Source organism: Rousettus aegyptiacus, unplaced genomic scaffold (genome assembly GCF_014176215.1).
Source record: "Rousettus aegyptiacus isolate mRouAeg1 unplaced genomic scaffold, mRouAeg1.p scaffold_m13_p_6, whole genome shotgun sequence".
In the NCBI taxonomy this organism is placed as follows: domain Eukaryota; kingdom Metazoa; phylum Chordata; class Mammalia; order Chiroptera; family Pteropodidae; genus Rousettus; species Rousettus aegyptiacus.
The window spans coordinates 71,722,224-71,739,476 of NW_023416309.1; the positions used below are offsets into that span (position 1 = coordinate 71,722,224).

Genomic DNA, 17,253 nt, shown 5'->3' on the forward strand with positions numbered 1-17,253 from the left:
CTTTCTCACCACAATTCACACTTATAAAAGCTTTTCACCCAACATCCTATTTCATTCATCCTCACAATAATACTGTGAGAGTGTGATTCTTTCTTCACTTGACTGCTGAAAAACTGAGGTTCAGAGAGGGTATGTTGTTTGCCTAAGGCCACACAGCAAGTAAATGACAGAGCCAGGATACTATCCCAGCTCTTCTGAGCAGAGTCATCCTACCAGAGGTACTTCTAAGGTGCCATATCTTACCCTAACTCTCTAGATGAATTCCTTTTCTCTAGTAGTCTCATTGTTGTGCCTCTGAAAGTCTCTGCTTGGCCCTTCTCAGCTCACCTCTCCCTGTCTGGCTCCCAGCACCCCCTTCCTGTACTTCCCAGACTCTCGAATGGAGGCTCAGGTGGAACTTATCCAGATTGGGTGAATGCAGGTCAGTAAGGGATAAAAAGAATGTATTCTCATTTTTTTCCCATTCAAGTTGAACCATAGGAGCTCTTCTTGGTTAATTTCTCTAACTGAATGCATTCCAAACAGTTGGGGAAAAACAGGTGAGTGTCACTTAGTAGAAATCCTCGGAAGTCATAAAAACTTCATGTGGCAAGATTTTAAACCATAGCAGTAAATACTCGTAATGAACAAAGACCCCCACGATGGACTCTTATAATGATGTGACATTTAAATCAATATAGTGATCTCGTCGGGACAGCAGAGAGCAGGATAAAGTGACATAGAGAGAGAAACGTGCCCAAGGTATGGGTTCCGACCCTTCTGACGCGGCTGTAAAGCTGTTCTCTAACAGCACATTTAATGCTATCTTCCGAGTTGCATGCTGGCAAAAGAAAGGTTGCTTGGTAAGAATATTCTATCTAATCTCTTTGAAGTTCTTCTCGAAAACATCCTTTTTCTGAAGGGACAGGAGTTGGGCCACACACGACTCCCCTATCTGTTGGATAGATGCCATCTAGTGATAAAACGTGGGAACTCCTCTTCCCATAACACGGGGCACAGGGCTCCACCCAAATGCACACAGCTCATGGGCTGCTGACAGCACCGAACACAGTTCCCTGGCCTTCGCCAGCAGGAAAGTACAGACGGAGTGATATTAACCCAAATGGCACTGCCCTTTTCTCCTACCAGGCTTGTAGATTCTTAGTTATATCTGGGGGTCTTCAAGAGGTGTCTCATGTGTAATCAAGAACCTATATATTTCCAGGTGGAATCATCCGTTATTCTCTTGCCTTCACTGCTTCATCAGTGTCCTCTGCCCGAGAAGCAACTGAAGTCTTTTCCACGTCTCCACTCCTTCAGTGCCCCTTGGCAAAGGCGTGAGTGATGTGCCAAGGGCTCTGCCTGCTAGCTTTGGAGGCCCCAGGATGGTGCTGAATTTTGCACCCTTCTCTGCACAGCACTCCGGCCCTGCGGCGGGTTGCCCGAACTTTGAGTGTCTCAGAGCACCCAGAGCAGGAAGTTGTCCTTGGCAGTCTCTCTCTGTAGGACTGGGCAGGGAACAGGCCATGCAGTCCTTGAGATTCCTTGAACCCAATGCCGAGGACCCTGCTCAATACTCAGAGACCCACATGAACCACCCCTGATCTTCTGTCAGAAACCAATATCCTCCACAACAGCCAAAAGATGGAAACAAGCCCCAAGTGTCCATTAGATGAATGGATAAGCAAAATGTGGTGCATCCACACAATGGGATATTATTCAGCCTTTAAAAGGAAGGAAATTTCAACATGTGTAACCACAGGTGAACTCTTAGGACACTATGCCAAGTGAAACAAACCAGTCACAAAGAGGCAAATTCCATTTATACCTGTAGGGATCAAAGTCAGAGAAACAGAGTTGCTAGGGGCTTGGAGAGGGAAAATGGGGTGTTAGTGTTGAATGGGGACTGTTTCAGTTTTGCAAGGTGAAAAGAGTTTTGGAGGTTGGTTGCACAATGTGAATGCACTTAACCGTGCACTTAAAAATGGTTAAAATGGTAAATTTAATGTTATGTCTATTTCACCATAATTTAAAAATAAAAATAGAAAATCAATGCCCTCTTAAACAGCTACATCCTGGGGAAGATCGTGATGGGAGTATGTCTCAGCTCTGTGCCTTCTCAGGCCACAGGTACTTGCATGGACAACACAGGCTGGAGTGCACCGATTCCCTGGGGGTGTGTGACAGAGATGGTAAGGATGCCAGATGGCAGGGCTGGGGAGGGTGGGTACCATGACGAGGAAGGGGAGGAGGGGCCCGCTGCTCATCCCGACACTGCACACCTCATTTGGCCATGGACAGCGCCCGGCGGCAACGGGCCGTGGTCCTCCTCCCGATCTGCCTCGCCCTCGCCTTCTCTCTCACCGCCGTGGGCAGCAGCCACTGGTGTGAGGGGACCCGGAGGGTGGCAAAGCCACTGTGCCAGGACCACCCAGGAGAACTGCACTGCCTTCTCTTAATCAGGAGCAGCAGCAGCGGCAAGAGGGACAACGGGAGCCAGGCTGTCCAGTACATTTGGGAGACGGGGGACGACAAGTTCATCCAGCGCAGGTTTCACGTGGGGCTCTGGCAGTCCTGTGAGGAGAGCCTCAGCAGCACAGGTGAGCATGGCCTGCAGGTTCCGGGGGTGACAGATGCAGGACGGTAGCCACAAGGAGGAGCTCTGGAGCCAGGCTGCCAGGATTTGAATCCTAGCTCTGCTACTAACTGCCTCGTTTCCTAGAGCAACTCCCTTCACCTCTCTGAGCCTGTTTTCCCATCCATAAAATAGGAGCAATGGCAGTACTTATCTCTAGAGTTATTATAAAAATTAAATGACTGGATTCACATAAAGCACTTGCAACTGCCTGACACAGTATCAGTATTTATTAAACATTAGCTTTTACCATTTGTTAGTGTCACCCAGTCCCTGGAGAATCAAATGTCGTCCCGCCCAACTCTAAACTGCATCCCTGCACTTTTAAGGGGTCTTGGAATGAACGATTCTCTTAGAAAATAGACTTTTAACATTACTAACAGGAAAGGAACCCCTTTACAGAGCACTTACCAGAAGAAAAACCCTTAACAATTAGAACTTTATCTCAGGCAATCCTTGAAATAACCTAGCTAAGTAAATATTTCTTCAGCTTGCAATGAAGACACTGAGGCTCAGAGTTTCAAGTCATATAGCTGGCAAACCTGTTCCCTTTCCTACCATTTTATTCAGCCCCAATTCATCAACATCTTTTGAAATTCTATGGGTTTGATGGGATGTGGTGAGGGAAAGAGTAAAGGAAGAAGAGAGAGAAAACAGAAAGGATGGGTGAATATTTGGAGCATATATTTCAGAAAAAAATGCTTTACCTCATAAAGAAATGAAGAGGAAAGAATTGGATTCCTCAGAATTAGGCAGCTTGGTTGCAAACTCAAGCTCATGTTCAGGGCTAGGATGCTCTTTCTGCTAGAAAAGCACACCCTCGAGATGGAAAAGAGAGGACCCCTCCCCTTCGCCATTTCTCTCTTGACCTTAGGCATATTACATTAAACTCTTAAATTCCTGTTTGTGTTTCCTGGAGTTTCTAATTGCCTTTTCTTTCCTCATACTCATAACATTAGTTATTTATTCCTGAGTTCTAAATAAAAGGCAATAAGAAGGAACCCTCTGAGATGCTGTGTGCTTCTCCCCACCCCTGCCCCAGTGGTCATTGCAGAGGGGCAGTGCCAAGCCTTTCCCTCTCATGTGTCCATGTCAGTGTCTGTGGCCTCTGCTTTAAGCATGGTGCAGACACTGCAGAAATGCCTGGAGCCAAGGTTATTGGAGGGCCTTCCTCACCTCTCTCCTCTAAGGAGTGTACTTTCTTCCTGTAAGTCCACTCTCTCTACCCTCATGGACAGACACAGGAGGCTCATGACCTTGCATCCTGGAAAATCCCCAAGACAATTTCAGATTTCTGATTTGGGAATTTCCTCTCCCTTTCCAGGTCTCCACCTGAGGACTGCCAATTTCTATTTCCACAGCTACATTTAAGCATCACATGTTATTAAACATTGGTGTGCATCACACCCACCCGGGGAGTTTTTAAAATTCCATGTGTCCAGCCTTGGAGATCGATAGAACTGACCTGGGATGGGATCTACAAATCTGCATCCTTTTAAAAAAAGTATTTAGTCAAGGTTGTATTTTCACATAGACAAGATATTGAATCATTTTGAACAGCTTATAAAAAAACTAAACAGTCCCCTTCTCCTTCCTACTCCGTCACCTAGTCCCATGCTTCAGGGAGACCACTTTTAGCTAAGTTGTTTCTTCCGGTATTTGCCTCTGTTTCCAAAAATATGTTGACATTGCTGTCTTCATGTCAACATATTTTTTTGGAAACTAAGGAGTGATTCATGTTAGACATTATCTATTGACTTCTTTTTACAATAGATAAGGATACATTTCTCTCACACTATATCCCACATCTGCTCTGCCATCCTCCTAATATAGATTGCTGTTTTATTTAAATCAATAAGCCAATAATTTGTTTAGAATATATAAATATTGTTCATCGCAGAATCAAGGAGGTGCTATCATTACATTAAATTTTTTGATTTCCTGGAATTTCTAATTACCATTGCTTTTCCCATCCTCATAAAATTATTTTTTAATTCCCCTCAGCTCTATTTTCTATCTGGTGTTATTTATATTACTGATAAGCTCTTCTATGCCTCAGAGTATAGCAAAGCCCTCTGGAAAGAGGGAACTCAGAGCAGTATAGAACGAATTTGCTAAAAACCATATCCATGTCAGCCACAGAACCAGCAGAGTGAGGAATACAAAGGGGAATGAGCCACAATGGTGAGCACTGAGATAACACTAAAACAGGGAAGAATATGATAATGATTATAACAAAGACATACATAGGATATGGGAATGGAAAAAAGAAGAAGTTATTGAAAGCTCTGGGCATGGGGAAGTCTTTGGAAAGGAGGTGACCACAGTACAGGCCTCAAAGCAGGAGGTAGAAATTGGTCTATCGATTGATCTATCTATTGGTCTAAGGGTATTTCAGGCAGACAGAACTGAGTGAGCAAAGGTCTAAGGCAGTTTGAATCAGAACACAAAGCAGGGGAGAGGGAGTAGATTCACTCAGAAGAACTTAATTTACGTGGCTCTTCAATGTCACCTGAAGCAGCTTCTCCTCTCCTACAACATAAAGTCATGGTCACTCCAGGAGAAAGAACTAAATGGGACAAGATTCTCTAGAATAAAGAAGGCTAACTGGAGAAAATCAGAAGTTTAATTGAGGAAAATGAGAAATGTTACTATTTGTAATTTCAGGGAGGTGAGGCCACGGTAGAATCTGAACTTAAAGATAAGAGTTAGAAAATTAGATGGATAGGAGCTGCTTCCCCAGTGACAAAGATACAATCAGCATAGGCTAGGCTTGAGGAAAGGATGGGGCTGGAAACCTCCCCTCTGAAGCAATAGTAAAGCTATGAAATTCAGGGAGGACCAGAAGTAGCTGCAAACTGTCTACCTGCATATGGTGTGTGTCTCATATGTTCACACAAACACTATGCAGGTAGACGATAAATTGTCCCTGGACTTTCAGATAAATTATTACCCATCTGGGTGGAGGTGGGGAGGGGGCTTTCTCAGCCTAAAACAAGGCTGAAAGCACATTTAAGGGGCCGTGTGAGGATCTTTCAAGTTCTTCCTCTAGAGACAGGAGTCCCCTTGCGCTTTTGTCAACCCATGGAGGGTTTACTACACACACATCACCTTCTCATAGATCACACCACTGAAACGTTTTTCACATACTGTCAGGAACACACACTGAAGTCGAAAAAGTGTTGATGTTCTCAGTGATTCATGGACAAAGCCAAATAGAAACAAAGAATGCATTTCTTGACCCCTTTTTGATTTATGTGCATTTTATATACTTGATGTCAAACCAGAAAGAGATTTTAATAAGTGTTTTGCTGGGTTTTCTCAGAGATTACTCCACAGCGATGACTGTTGTGATAGTCTTTGTAAAGTTAAATAAAAATAATTTTGAAAGTCAAACAAATTTGGAAAATGTTGCCTATTACACTTTCTTTTTGGAAGTTCACAATGCACATTAGCACATTAAAATCTCTGAGAAGTTCCACAATAAAAAAAGTTCATTTACTATTACATATCTCAGTATTTCTCAGAATTAGTTGCCCATAGATAAAGTCTATGAAGAATAAGAATTAATATTCTGTGAGACCAGCATTCAGTGAAACACCCTTTGGAAAAGGTTGATCTAGATAAACAGACTCAACTGACAGATGACTAAATTGAATTCTAGAAGCAGAAATGTCCCCGGTTAAAGACTGTACAGCTAGATAATGATAGAACTAGACCTGGAACTCACATTTTTTAACTCTTAGCCCAGACTTTCCCTATTATTCCACAATAGCCAAAACTTAACTGAAGGGCAATTGTCTTATAATTGTCAATAAATGAGCTCGTGTCCATCGATCTAAAAAACCTCTGCTCGCACTTTTATATATTTCCTAATATAATAAGATCAGGGTCTCTAAATAACATCATAATTTTATTAAGAATGAGGAAAGGAAGACACTTCTAGAACAACTCCCCGCCCCCAAGGGAAATATTATTACCTTCATGTGCTACAAGATATCCTTACAGCAAAAAGTTTAGAATTAAATTTCTACTAAATAATAACTAAAATAATAGCAAATGAATAATGAAATAAAACAAAAAGTATACATCAGAGGTTGCAAATAAATGCCTACAGGAGGTGACAACAAAAGTGAATGAAGCGGAGCTAGCCTTCAGTGCCAATGACCTTGAAATCTCATCCTCACCTAAAGGAGGCAGCCTCTCGCTCAGCTCCCCTTTATGGTCATGTGGGCTTGTAAACTCAATGTCGTCAGATCCTCTGATTTTTTAAGGGAAGTAAGATATCTGGATTTCCATGTGAAATCCCCCAGTTTCTTGAAAACATTGCATAGGCCCAAGAAAGCATGTCTGCAGCAGTATGTAGCCTGGGGCCTCCAGTTGGAGATTATCACAATTGCCTGGGAGATTTGGAGGTAAGGGGGCAGGTACCCAAAAAGTGCTTTAGAGAGAGGGTAAGGAGGGGTGAGGGGAGGTAAAGGGGCCTGGCAGGAAGGTCTTCAGACTGGGGAGGATACCCCTAAGGATACCCCTAAGGCCTCACTCGATATTTTCCCTCTGAATCAGCTCCATCACCAACCCCTAGAGGCTGACCCTCCCAAGGAGTCTTTACCTAGAGTACTACTTCAGGGCAGCCCCTGCACAAGTCACCTCGAGCAGCTTTGCACATCCTTTCTAGTATCTAATGTGCCTTTAAAGGGAGACGGCACCTTTGATTTTACCCTCTGAAATCAAGATTTAAAATTTCTGGTTGAGGCAGCACTTAGACATTATGTCCTTTTCCTTAGACAAATGAATTAGTCAACAAAATGTGTTGATTTCTGATTCTATGCTGTTCTGCTAAACTCAAAAAGTTCAAGAACAGAGGTGCCTAGAAACCCCATAGAAAGTAGGGGGAACAAGTGGAGGCAGGGTGCCAGAGAAAATCTCCAGAGGACTTGGACACCATTTCCTAGGCTGGCTAGCTACACTGCTTGGCTGGCCAAGCACTGTCAAGCTATGTAGCACCAGCCGCTCTGGCTTCATGGGATTTATAAAGATTTTTGCTTTTAATCCTGTTGGCCTTACTCAAAAGGAGCACCATGTATAAGGATTGGTATTAATCCAGGGGTCACTACGGTCTGACTCCTTCCACCCAGGCTAAACTCACCCTTCTAAGCCATTGTGAATTCTCTTCATCTCCTTGGCTAGCCGCCACTTTCTCTTTGCCCTGCCCCTGCCTCTGTACCTGGCCTTCACTTTCTTCCTGTGAGACAAGGCAAGATAGACCCTTAGTCTTCCGTGCACTATGTAGAAAGACAGCAGGTGGTGATATAGAAAAAGGTACTGTGCCTCAGGTGGGAAAACCCAGTTTCAATTCCTGTCTTTAACAACCTGTTTTAGCCTGGCCTCCAAATGTGCAAAATATGGATGTTTGTACTCGCCTCTATTAATAATTAGACACACAAACAAATGTAAGGCAGTTTACAAAATACTTTCACATTAGAGGACTTTTGTTATAACCATTTTGCAGGTGAAGAAAGTGAGGCTTAGAGAGGTCAAGAAATTTCCTATGATGACTGGCTGTGGCAGAACCAGGCATAAGAGCCAGACTTTTTGAATCTGAACACCACATTCTGTCCTTGATATCCATCTGCTGCTGTTCCTGCCGGTCTGACTCAGGGGGTTGTATTAAGGATCTGATGAGATGACACGGACAAAGAGTCACATTAGCCGCACAGTGCTCTGGGAGAGTGCTGAGACTTCCCCAGTGCTATGGGCACCTCCTTGGTAGAACTGGGGGACTAGGACAAATTTTAGCCACTGTGATCATAATACTATTACTACTGCCAAAAATCAGAGAATCAACCAGAGAAAACATCCAACTGCACCAATCCCAAAAAGCTGTGAGGATCCCTGCGGCTGAAGATTAGCAACAGGGGCCCCGACTCTCCCCTCAGCCCCAGGGAAGGCACATACCCTCCTTCAGGCCATCTGGTGTGGACGGTTATGCGACAGAAGAATTCCTGCTGTGTGTGTAACTCGGAAAGTATCCCAGCAGAGCAGCCCAACCATATGGCTGTATCATAAACCCAGACTTTGTTTCTCTTTTCCCTGCAGCCCTGCAGAAGGGCAGCACGAGAATGTGAAGGAATGGGGCTCCGGGGCACTTGGAATTTTAGGTAAAGGAGCTGGAAAATATTAAAGTTTATGGCCTTTAGGCATATACTGCCTAAAAGGTGTACCTGTTCGCACATAGGTCCTTCCAAGGAGAGACTGATGAGGTAGAAGGCGAATGCTGGCTTGTACTGAGAAAGTGAAAAAGGTAGGCTCTGTGTTGGGAGGTCAGGTTGATGGAGGGAGGGCATAAAAAGAAGAGGAATTTAGACTTGAGGATGGAGAAAATAGGGAGCCATTGTACTTCCTTGACAGAAAAGTTACCTAGAATTTTCTCTCTCATAAAAGAAAAATATTTTCTGAAATCTAAAGATGTTCTCCCAAGTTACTTCTGTCTCTGAAAACTTCTAGAAAATATAGGTGACCTCGGGGTACTTATGGTCTAGAAATAAATAATGATTTATGCTAACTATATGCAAAAGGGCCCCAATGGAGCTCATTTTATTCCAATAATGTTTAAGTGCATTTTAATTGAGAGAAGCTTTCCTATCTATTATCTCATTTGATCTTCCAAGCATGGTTAATGTGAGGACTATTGAACCAGCTTTAGAGATAGGAAAGCCATTCTATTAAAGAGTTGATGAACGATGCTTCTTAGCTTTTGCATCTTGCACTGTTTCAGCTGCCACCGGCTCATACTGGGCACAGCTCCCCATGTCTCAGGCATCTTTGCACCCTTGGCCCTTTCCCTACTGTGCATTGGATTGCATTAAATCAATGTTATTGCAGGGCCTCTGTGGGCTTGAGTTCTAATGCTGAAACTGCCTCTGCCTGTGTTGTCTTGTGTCAATCAGTTTCCCTCAGAGGCCCCTGGACCCGCTCCTCTAAACTGTAGGGAAGAAAATAGGCTCCTCCCACCTGACAGTTTATGATTCAATTTGGGGCTGAAGTATCAATGGAGAGTGAGGACCTACCTGGGACAGAACATCAGAGGATGATTTGCTGTGGCCTCAGTTCTCCATCTGTCGCTTACCCTCAAACCAGAATGTAGTTACATCTGTACACCAAGTCAATATTCATGGACTTAGCTCTTTCAAAGGAACTACACATCTATGGCAGAAAAACAGGCTTTTTCAGCAAATATGTGCAACATGACAGATGATCCAGACAAAGCACACACTCCCAGAAACTCAAAATAAACCTGGTGGTGTCTTCTGCCCTGTACCTGGTACACCCACAGTGATACTTCTCTTTCCTTTCATGCTCCAGAAAGCATGTTGGAATGCAAGTAACTGGGTCAATTAGCAACAGAGATAGTTCTGAATCTGCTCTAATTCATCTTTTAAAAATTATTACAAACTTTGCTACTTCTCCTCTAACTAGAAAAAAAATTATTTGAGACTCATATCATAATGGATGGCGTTTGGGAAGCTGAGAACCTCTGGTCTACAGCTAGCAGTAACAGTTCAGATGGGCTAGGTTCTACTGCAGTAACAATCCTAAATCCCAGTGGTTTAAACTAACATTTATTTCTAGCTCGTTCTAGTTCAGGTTAGCAAGGGGTGTCTCCTCACTGTAGCCATTCAGGGACCTAGGCTAATGAAGACCCCATCTGGACATGTGGTTTCGTGATAACAAAGGCAAGAGAATGAGAACCAGGGGATGATACATTGGCTCTGAAAGATTCTGACCAGAAGTGATTCACCTCCCTTCCACTCCCAATTCATTGGCCAAATAAAGTCATAGGGCCAAGCCTAGATTCACTAGGATGGGGTTGCATTTTGCTCTCATAGGGAGGGGCACTGCATGTCTGAGAACAATAAAATAGTATGTCAAACACCCCATCCTTGTTCAAAATGACCTAAGATACAATGAAGAGACTAGGAACACAGTTTGCCCCTAATCAACAAGGTTAACCCTACTTAATGAATGCATTCTCTTTATCTTCTAGGTGAAAAGTGTAGAAGTTTCCAGAGTATAATACCAGCCGAAGAACAAGGTGAATACATTACTCAAGTTCTGTCCACCAGCTCTCCTCACAATCTGGACAATTTTTATTGTTTTGTTGAAGTGGGAGAGGAGATGAGAGAGTTATTTATGATTTTTCTGTAAAGTCGAATCCAAAAGCTAGAACCCCTGGCTCTTTTCATGTGCCCTGTAGTTGGTGGTGCAGGAAAACATTAAACGACTTTGCGGAGGGGAGGGAAATCCCTGGTTGGTAGTATTTGCCACTTTCTACAGTGTAAATACCCCCCACCATAGCCAACTTCAAGCTGTCACTTCAAGTGTGAGGTGAATGCAGAGTTGGGAAGACGTGGGCTCTGGCACACCAATGCCTATAGCACTTTTTCTTTTCTAAGACACTCATTCGATTTGTATTATTTTCTTAGTATGTTTTCCCAGCTAGGATATAGGTTTTGTGAAGGCACGGATTACTTCCATTTCATTTGTTGCTGAGTCTCAAGTACCTAATTTTCCCTACAGGAGGACTTTTACAGAAACTAATTTCCTTTCCTGTCCCTTTCATCATTCCCTCCACATCCAGCACAGTTCCTTGAAGCCGTAGGTGGGATCCCATCCAGAGGGTAAATAACTGGCTCCCACAGAAACAAGAGGTTTTAGCATCTCTAACCAGGCTCTTAAAACTCTCAGACTCCTCTTCCCCTGTGTAGGTTTGTCTAGCTTCTTCTTTAAAAAGACAATGTCTTCTGGTGGAATCAAAACAACATGTTAATTTTTGAACTGTGGATTGGAGACCCTAGTATCTGTCATGTACTCACATCAGAGTTTTGCTTTAGTTCTCTCTCTTTTTTTTTAAAATTTTTCTTCCCAGCTAAAGACATTCTTTATAAACTCCTCTTTCAAGCCTTAGGAGGCTCCTTTTGTTGCCATTTGTACAAAATTCAGCAGAAGTACCTGTGGTTCTCACTCCATGGTGGTGTTGTTTATTCTTTTTTAGAAGTGAACTAAGTCAAAGGATTGAACGTTCTAATACCTCTGAATTTTAAATGCCTAGCACCTCTGTCATCCCCTCATTTTTCAGGTGTGTTGTGGCTGTCCATCGGGGCTGAGGTCCTGAATATCCTTCTGATTTTGACCAGTACCATCCTCCTGGGCTCCAGAATGAGTCATCACAGCTCTGGGTTCCACTGGCTCAAGGTGGATGCTTCTGTAGCCATCCTCATGGTGCTTGCAGGTACCCTCCAAAGGCATCATTAGAACAGGCACATTCTCCACAGCCTGCCCCAGAGGGAGGTGGAAAACTTCAGGCTGGCTCTTTCCTGTCAGTGGCCAGGTTCAGCAGGATGTCTGTTCCACTGAAGTCACTGAGTTAATCCCACTTGGAGAAGTGAGGATACTTTGGGTGACTGTTGAAAAGGAAGGGGATAGGCACGGATGGTGAATAAAAATTATCAGTGTGTCTTTATTACAACCCTGGGAAAGGAGTACACTGGATCTGAGAATAGAAATTACCTAACTTTGTACAGTGGTTAGGAAATCTTGCCTGGGCTCAGACCTCTGCTACTGAATGGCTGTGTGACCCTGGGAAAGTTACCTAACTTCTCTAAGCTAGATATCTCAAAAACTTACGGTGAAGACTAATTAAGAATGCACCTAATATATACTAAGTACTCAATAAATGGTAACTTGTTAAAAATTATTACTCAAAGTTTGGTATAAATATCTTGTAAGAACAAATAACCCGTTTTTCTGGTCTTAACTTCTGTATTCTCCAAGAAGCTTTGAGAGCAATTTGGTCTCCTGAGTGGGCCTTTTACCAAGGAAAGAACTCCACACTTTATTTCTCTGGCTGGATACGCAGAACTCTGTTAATAGGCATCAGTCCAGTCAATAGTACGCTTCCGCACTTGATAAGTATAACGCATCTTTTCCAAGTCTTATCATCAGTGAATGGAATGATAAAATCTAGTTTCTGGGTCTTCAAAGAAAAGAGCCAGGCTGTAGACTTTTGGAGTCCTCCCCAGGTCCCAGCATCCCCCAAGGTCCCACAAGGTCTTAAGTAGGCCTCCTTCTAGATGTCTCTTTAGTTTCAATTGTGTGAAGGAGACATCAGGTGGAAAGTCTGAGAATTTATTAGTGCAGGTACATCATAAGGACTTGAGACATTCCCATTAATACGTAAATAATTACCCACATCAGTTAAAACTAATTTCTATTTGGATCACTAAAACCAATCTTCAGTTGGGCCACTGCCCACCATGCATTTATTAAATCAAAACATATGTGTAATTGGAGTCCATGAAAAAGAAGAACAAATAATGAAACAACTAATATTTAAGATATTTTCTTGAACAAAATACCAAAACCTACATATAGAAAGCTCTCTCCAAATACCTGGAAAAATTGGCACAGTACTATACATATCCTACTAAAACTATTAAAGGGGTAAAAAAATCCTCTGGTTCTTCAAGCCAAAAGCAAACAAACAACAAACAAACAACAAACAAAAAGTCACTTACAAAGGAAAGAAAATCACACTGGCATCTGAATTCAGTACCCACCAATAACTGCCATGCAAGTCTAGTGTAGCCAGGACATATTCAGATTTTTATCTAAAGTATCCCAGTTTTTAGGTGTTAGCAAACATGAAAAAGAATTACATGACAGAACACTGTAAAGTATGGCTTCAGGCCAAATGCAACTTGAGGATCACTCTCCTCTGTGCTGGGAAAGAAAGGATGTCACATTGGTGCCTCTGAGCATGGGGACTCAGGGGCATGATAAATGGAAAGAAGTGGTCATGGGAGGAATGACACGGCAAAGCGACATACATCATTGAATAAATTCATGACTGTAACAAGAAATCGGTGTATATGTGAAACATGAAGCCTGCTTGGAAGGGCTCAAGGAGGCTCCTTACATCCAACTCATGCCAGGTAGAGAAACTCGGTTCTTAACTGTGACTCACAAAAGCTTTACTCGTGCAGGACTTCTAGGCATGGTGGCCCACATGATGTACGCAACCATTTTTCAGATCAGCGTGAGTCTTGGGCCAGAAGACTGGAGGCCTCAGACGTGGGACTATGGCTGGTCATACTGGTGAGTTGTAGTTGTCCAGGACCTCAGGTTCTGATGGACTGGCAAGGATGCACACAGGTTTGTAGGACCTCTGACCTTGGTCATAGTGCCACCTGCTGCTCTTGTGACTGTGGATTATTTCTTAACCTCTCTGTAGCGCAGTTTCCTTATCTGTAAAGTGAGGGAACCTGTTTCAAATGTTTTCATAGGCGTTGAAAGAGGTTATGTTTCTAAAATACTTGGCACAGAGAAAAATTCTCGATAAATGGAGACATTGTCATTACTACATTCTCAAACGCAACTTATGGGGAAATATCCTGAGCTATAACTCCTAATAAAGACTTCAATGGGGAGACCCAGCACCTGTTTCTAACAGAAAGACAAGGCCATGATATCGCAGTTTTGTCTCTAAGACTCATCCATGTCATGTAAAACATGGATGTGGACCTCCAAACTGTAGCTGCATCTTAAAGATTTATGTACATATGCTTACATTTTTTGTCTTGTATAACAACCTCTTGTGCTACATTTTTCTTTGTAAAATAAATAACGTGGTCAGTGTTCACTCTCTCATACTTCTATTTCGGGGTTTGGTGAACATGTCTGTGTTACTGATATCCATAAGCTTCTTGATTATTAAGTTCTATTTAAGGATTTTTGGAAGCTAGAGAGAGGAGTTGTAACTGAGCTACTCATGAGCTTTTTGGTAGGTGATTGGGTATGAAGCAATCTATTTTACTTGAGAATTCCATCTCATGAAAACATACACAAAAGTCAGTTTGTATAGGTTCTTTCTCAGCAACCACTCTGCTGGGTTCTATGAAAGATGAAAAGTATAGACCATCATCTTAGAAAGCAATACGCTTCCAAAGGATAGGGATATCAAAATACCAATGTCCAATGCTAGTGTCCTGTATTAGAGCCAAAAGCAATAAGAACAAAAGTAACACGTGTAGCAGATGCTATGCTGAGTACTTCCCATTCACTGACTCATTGAATTCCTCACAACCACCACCCAGTGGACAGTGTTACTATTATTCCAGTTTTACAAATAAGGAAACTGATACAGAGAAGTGAAGTCACCAGCTCTAGGTTACACATTTAATAAGAGATGAGAATGAACCCTCAATGCAAACTCAGCACAATGATTCCACAATCTGTTCTCTTAGCCATCGGGCTACACCAGCACATTGGCTGGGCTCTGGGGTTTGTGATCCAAAATCCAAGTCCAAACTGGGTAGAACCAGGAGCAAGTTTTTCACCAGACTGACCTGCAGTAGAAAGCCCTGGAACATAGCCCCATGCCATTTCCTAAATGTGCTTTTTGTTAACAGCCTCGCCTGGAGTTCTTTTGCTCTCTGCATGGCTGTGTCGGTCATGGCCATGAGCAGATACACGGCAGCCCGTCTGGAATTCACCGAGAAGCAGAGGCTACAGAAAGGAAGTCAGCGTTCTCAACACAACCTCCCAGAAACCAAGGCTTCAGAAAGTGTTTGGGAAACAGAAGCTTCTTCCAGTGCTATGGGGCATGACCCCAGGAGTTTATCTGAGTACGTGCCACCAGATGCCCCAGTCAAGGTGTCCATGTGCTAGTCGGTGCTGTGGCCGCTGAATCTGCACAGGCAGACAAACCAAGCACATATGTTGACAATGAACACTCTGGGGGTGGGCTTCAGAATGCTGTGGTCCAAGTAAACCTCACACCTACCATCTTATCCTTCACTAAACACCTTTGGCTTCAACCTCTGATGCCTATTAAAATGCCAGTGTCTTTAAGTGAGAGAATGCTTACCAAAAATATCAGCCATTGACACTCTAGTATAAATGAATATCTGTAGCTTTTCTGAGAGTGCGTTTAATACGGGTAACAAAGAAAGAGGGAGCAAGTGAGCACTAAGAATAAGAGAAGCTGAAAAAGGGGAAAGCAAGGGTTTAACTACAAAGAATATAAAATGTGTTGCCCACACAAGTTTGTTAACAGAAGTGTCCAGAGTTTTTTTTTAACTGACACACACAAATTGATAGTATATGTGACTATCTCATATTTTCTTTTTAATTTTAATCAAGAAGACAAATCTAAAAATAAATTTTGTCATTTTATAAATATTTTTTTCTTCAAATTCTTCTAATTTATAGTAAAATCATTTTGGAAAGATAATCAAATGGTAAAACAAAATGACATCTTATCACAGTTAAGTGGAACAAATGTTTGAAATGTTGTGCTTAAATTGCCAGGCACTTTTGTTTCTAAAAATAAACAATGCTAAACGTGAAAGTCATGTTTGAAGCAGTGGGCTTCTGCATGTTCCCTAATGTGGTCAGTTACAATATTGTGTAAATTTATCTCGTATTTTAAGTTAACCACATTATTGAGGCCACTGGTTGTTAGACACATAATTTGAGTTTTTGAAAATAAAATGGACTGTCAAATTCTAACACCTCTAAATATGTCCTTGCTTAAATTCATTTAAAAAATGTATTTATACATTTAGCAAACACATCATTTCTGAAAAAAAAAATTAAAAACCTGAATGTTTCAAATAAAATCACTCAATCTGCTTATGCTAAACTGTAACATTTATACTCTCATAGAATAAGGGAAAATCTGGCTAATTTCTTTATGTCTGGGTCTGTAGTTGAGTACCCGCCTAACAGATATTGGTCCTATGAAATTCTGTGTTTTGTTGAATGAAGCTTATTTGAAAAGATAGAAAATGGAAATTTCTGGAATAAGCCCAATACAGAGAAAGCATGCTAGAGTGCCCTGGGCCATCTCTTCACCTAGAGTAAAAGGATTTGTACCCAGCGGCCTCTACCCTTCACATAACCCCTGTGTATCTGTGCAGGTAGATCCAGTGTCTCTGTCACAAAATTGGGTCAGAGTCTGACCTTAAAGAGAAGAAAAGGCCCTGAAAATATTTTCAAAGAAACAATTATTTAGTTCTCTCTGTCAAAAATAAAAATAAAAAAATCACATCAGAGGAAAATGTGGTTGAAGTTGTCAAGAAAAAAATGAATTTTCTGGATTCGCGTGAGACATCCTCTGAGCTCCCAAGGCACTTTAAAAAACTTTAAATGTCAATTTTATTAAAGCTTAACATACATACAGAAAAGTACACAAATCCTAAGTATACAGCCTAATGAACTTTCATACAGTGAGTACAGCCACATAACCACCCCCAGATCAAGAAACAGAACCAAGGTCTCTAGTGTTCATCTATCTTTACTGTAAGACAAACCCAGGTAGATTTTAATTCCTTGTATATTGAAGTAATTTCTTTATATATCTATTCTCCTCTTATAGATTATAAATTATTTCTCTATGGCAAGAACTGTTCTCTCCCAGCATCTAGAACAATGGCTGACAAATAGAAACTCCATACACACACATATACAGACATGTCTGGAAGTATATATATATGAATTATCAAATGATAATATATATACTCTAATCAAATATATATTTTTTAGCATTTCATGTAATATAGCTTGTGATTAAGAGC

At 42.0% G+C, this 17,253-nt stretch overlaps 1 protein-coding gene across 1 annotated transcript; it reads left to right on the forward strand.

Annotated features, from left to right (window-relative positions):
- Positions 1–2,272: 2,272 nt before the first annotated feature.
- GSG1L2 (GSG1 like 2) lies at positions 2,273–15,754 on the forward strand. Its single transcript, XM_016154657.2, has 5 exons — positions 2,273–2,579; positions 10,662–10,709; positions 11,754–11,906; positions 13,660–13,771; positions 15,085–15,754. Exons 1-5 carry the CDS (start codon positions 2,273–2,275, stop codon positions 15,341–15,343), a joined length of 879 nt encoding a protein of 292 aa, XP_016010143.2. The 3' UTR covers positions 15,344–15,754.
- The last annotated feature ends 1,499 nt before the right edge of the window (positions 15,755–17,253 follow it).